Source organism: Lineus longissimus, chromosome 8 (genome assembly GCF_910592395.1).
Source record: "Lineus longissimus chromosome 8, tnLinLong1.2, whole genome shotgun sequence".
NCBI lineage: Eukaryota > Metazoa > Nemertea > Pilidiophora > Heteronemertea > Lineidae > Lineus > Lineus longissimus.
Genome location: NC_088315.1, coordinates 10,578,671 through 10,582,646, shown reverse-complemented (window position 1 = coordinate 10,582,646; position 3,976 = coordinate 10,578,671). Strand labels below are relative to the sequence as shown.

At 43.8% G+C, this 3,976-nt stretch overlaps 1 protein-coding gene across 1 annotated transcript; it reads right to left on the bottom strand.

Annotated features, from left to right (window-relative positions):
* Nucleotides 1–1,821: 1,821 nt before the first annotated feature.
* LOC135492597 (uncharacterized) lies at nt 1,822–3,717 on the bottom strand. Its single transcript, XM_064779146.1, has one exon. It carries the CDS (start codon nt 3,715–3,717, stop codon nt 1,822–1,824), a length of 1,896 nt encoding a protein of 631 aa, XP_064635216.1.
* Nucleotides 3,718–3,976: the final 259 nt, after the last annotated feature.

The window sequence follows — 3,976 nt, the reverse complement described above, 5'->3', positions numbered from 1 at the left end:
ATGCAGGATCGGCCAACGCGCGGTCCGTATGGAATGCGACAAACTGTACCGGAACCAGAATTATCATGGGTCTGCACAAATTTTTTCAGATTCGATGGACATGATGGATATATGAATTTTGTTTACACTTTATATACATACGTAACCATTACACTCACTACGTTGTGTGAGTTAATATGTAAAGAGCAATCTCTAGTGAACTCACACAACTGTTTGACATGGGGGAGCCCCCCAAACCCCCGTCCTTCTGACATATTTAGCCAGTACATTGGGGGATGAGTCCCCCAAACCCCCTCCCCCGTTCTCTGAAAGTGACAGGTTTTAGTCAGTACATTGGGGGGGGGGAAGGCCCCCCCCAACCCCCCCCCCCCCCATTGGACTCTAAAAATAGAATTCCTTGGAGACGCTGAACAATAAGGCCCCATAAAGAAATAGTCCCCGCCCCGGTAGCTGTCTCATATCTGCTGACAGAAGCAGCTCTTTGTGGTAAGTTAATAATTGAATGCATGTCATGACACACAGGAGCTTTTTCTCATTTCTGAAACAGTTGCATGGCTGGAATGAATTTCCAAATCAGTCTGTCAAATCTCTATGCAATGAAAATTGAAATGTCACAACTGTCTCCACCGACGTCGTCCTGTATGTTCTAGCAGACGATTTTTAAATAAATGATGTGATTGATATACTTGTAGATTGGAATGAATTATTTCTTCAATGATATGAAAGTTGAAAGCCCTCTGACATGTCTGAGTACAAAAATGCAGAGGCAAGACACATCATGCATGTCATGACACCCTGGAGCTTTTTCTCATTTCTGAAACAGTTGCATGGTTGGAATGAATTTCCAAATCAGTCCGTCAAATCTCTATCCAAATGGAACTTTAAGACCACTCTATATTTGTGCAGTAGTGTTAAAACTGACTTTTTGAAGTAAAGTACGTAAATCGAGAAGAAGAGGACGTTTACTTCGTCTGCAATGAAATGTCACAACTGTCTCCGCCAACGAACGGTTGTTGTCCTGTATGTTCTAGCAGACGATTTTTAGATACACTTCAAGACAGTGGCGCCGGTGTGAATAAATCTACTTGCGTGATTGGTCAATGGCTCATGACGTTATGAAATAATTGCGTCAACAACGGGAATCATGGTAACTGTGGTTGCGGTGCGTCGTGAAAGCAGGATCGGCAAGCGCGGCCCGTATGGAATGCAACAAACTGTACCGGAACCGGAACTGTCATGGGTCTGCACAAATTTTTTCAGATTCGATGGACATGATGGATATATGAATTTTGTTTACACTTTATATACACACGTAACCATTACACTCACTACGTTGTGTGAGTTACAAATGTAGTTCTTAATTTCAAGTTAGCCTTGTAAAGGAAATGTTAAACCTTTTCTGATCTGAATAACAAATTTCAAGAAATACTCAAAATGATTCACTTGAACCTAACCAACTGCTGTTACCAGTTTTAGCAGTAAATATGAACATTAAAACCTGTAATATCAAATAACTTGAAAATAACACTTAAAAACACCTTTGAATCAAAATTACTCTAACTCAGGTCTGGGGTAGACTACCCATTCCTGACGCACGTAAGACTGGGGTTATTCTCCCTCAAGCACTGTCTTACTGCATGATTGATGATTTTCATGAGATTTCTAAAGTTTAAAGTGTCAGTTTCGCGGAATATCGTGAATTTTTACACTTTCACGTCTAGAGTTCTGTCCTTTCACACACTTGTTACTCGGTATCATTTAAGTCTGTTCTCTCAAGTCTACTCATAAGGAGAACCAATTTAGTAACCGGACGTTTCAAGATCAGTCCTGAGGGGATTCTGACGTCGACAACTCGAACAAAATTGTCCTCTCCTGGGAATACTTTTTCAACCTCGGCCGTTTGATTTTGTCATCGATGACTAGAACAACGTCACCTATTCTGAGGTTTTCCCTAGCCTCAGACCATTTGTAGCGAGCAGATAGTTTATGGATGTTGACCATCCACCTACACCAGAAATTGTCAACTAGTTTACGGCACAGAGCACGACGTTTGTGAAGATCTCCAATGTAATCCTCACATGGGACTTCGGGCGACAACAAATCTCCACGTCCAATCAGGAAGTGATTGGGTGTCAGCGGGGGTTCGTCCAGTGGCGATGATGCAACTGCACTGATCGGACGGCTGTTAATCAATGCAGAAATCTGTGAAAATACAGTTTCCCACTCGACGAATGTCAACTTATCAGCATGGACCATATGTCGCATGCCCTTTTTCACCTCTTGAACCATTCTTTCGACAGCCCCCTGGTGATGGGGCCCATCACCAGGACCAAATTTCCAGTCAATCTTGAACCTGGTGCTAGCTGCCAAGATTTTCTCTTTGTCAAATTTCAAGTTCAGATCGTTGATCGTATTGTCCGCTCCTCGGAAGCAAGTTGCATTGTCACTACGCATATGGGCAGGAGCTCCACGGATAGCTACAAAGTGATCAAGTTCCATCAGAAATGCTTCTGTGGTCAGGTCCTGAACACAGGTTACGTGCACAGCACGGACGACAGCGCAGGTAAACAAAGCACCATAACCTCGACTTACAGTGTTTCTGTTCAGTTTCACATTGATAGGACCTAGATAATCCACAAAGGTTGTGAAGAATGCTGGGGTGAATGGTTTCAACCTGCATAGCGGTAAATCGGCCATCAGAGTCTGAAGAGCCTGAGCATTGTTCCTGATGCATATTTTACAGTCTTTTATGATAGCACTAGCGAGTTTCATGTCCCCAATGATCCAATAGGACCTTCGAATCTCAGTAACTGTGCGTAATTGTCCACCATGGAGAGCATAGCGATGTTTTTCATGCGCAATCAGGAGCGAGATGCGATTCCTTCTAGGCAGTAAGTATGGATGACGCATGTCGTAAGAGACAGGAGCTCGATCTAGACGGGCTCCAACGCGATACACTTGTTGTTTCTCATCGAGAATTGGGTTGAGTTTCCGAAGGTTGTGATCAGTAAAGTTCAGATCTCGCTGGGCATATCTGATCCAATAGAGTTCTGCTTCCTTGATTCTCGCCAAGGTAGGAAACTTTGCGACTGTCTCTGTGAGACGACTGAGCCATTGATTTTTCGGTAATTTGGACAACGACAGAATCCTTGCTGTTACCATAGTAAGAGGTGTCCAACTTGAGTAATCGATGGGATTCAAGATGGGTTGTTCCGGAAAGTCAGCGACTAGTTTCAGAGCAAGGACTTTGGCATTGCGCACATGGAACTTTTTCAGTTCAGCATCATCAGAGTTCATTTTCAGTTTTGGAGCGCTGGGCCATTCTGACGGCGATTTGCGGAGGAATGCTGGACTCGCGATCACATTTCTCATTTGGTCTACAGTTCCACCACGCGATACCAGATCGATGACATTTTCGTCAGTAGGTACAAAGGCGATTTCTGTGACCGGATCAAAGTTCTGGGTGACTTCACCAACTCGGCAGGCGACGTATGATCGAAAGGCCTTCGAATGTCCTTGGAGCCAACTTATAACCGTTTTACTGCCGGTCCAAAGTTTCACAGACTCGATTTCAAGACGTAGCGCATCGCGAACAGTAACCACCAATCGACTAAGAAGCAGCATTGCTTGTAATTCCTTTCTTGGAATACTGGATTGTTTCAATGGTGTGAGCCATGAGCGAGCACATACGAATCCCAATCTAAATCGAACAGCCATAGTTTTTGTAGAAGCATTCTAGGACGCACGGTTACACCGGATATCATTCCAAATATGTCATAGTATGACGCCACTTTTTTCAATATGTTGCGCTTGGTGGGGACGAGAATCTGGTAATCAACGTCTTTCACACTCAGAGTGTCCCTGTTTATGTTCCATTTAGTACCCAAGACTGTTGCTTATCGAGTGTCTGGGTCAGATCAGATTTCAAATCTTTGACAGAGTCCACAGATCGCTGCGAGTCACTCAGATCATCGAC

Coding starts and splice junctions, on each gene's coding strand:
- LOC135492597 (XM_064779146.1), bottom strand. CDS start 3,717: ATGGCTGTTCGATTTAGATTGGGATTCGTATGTGCTCGCTCATGGCTC.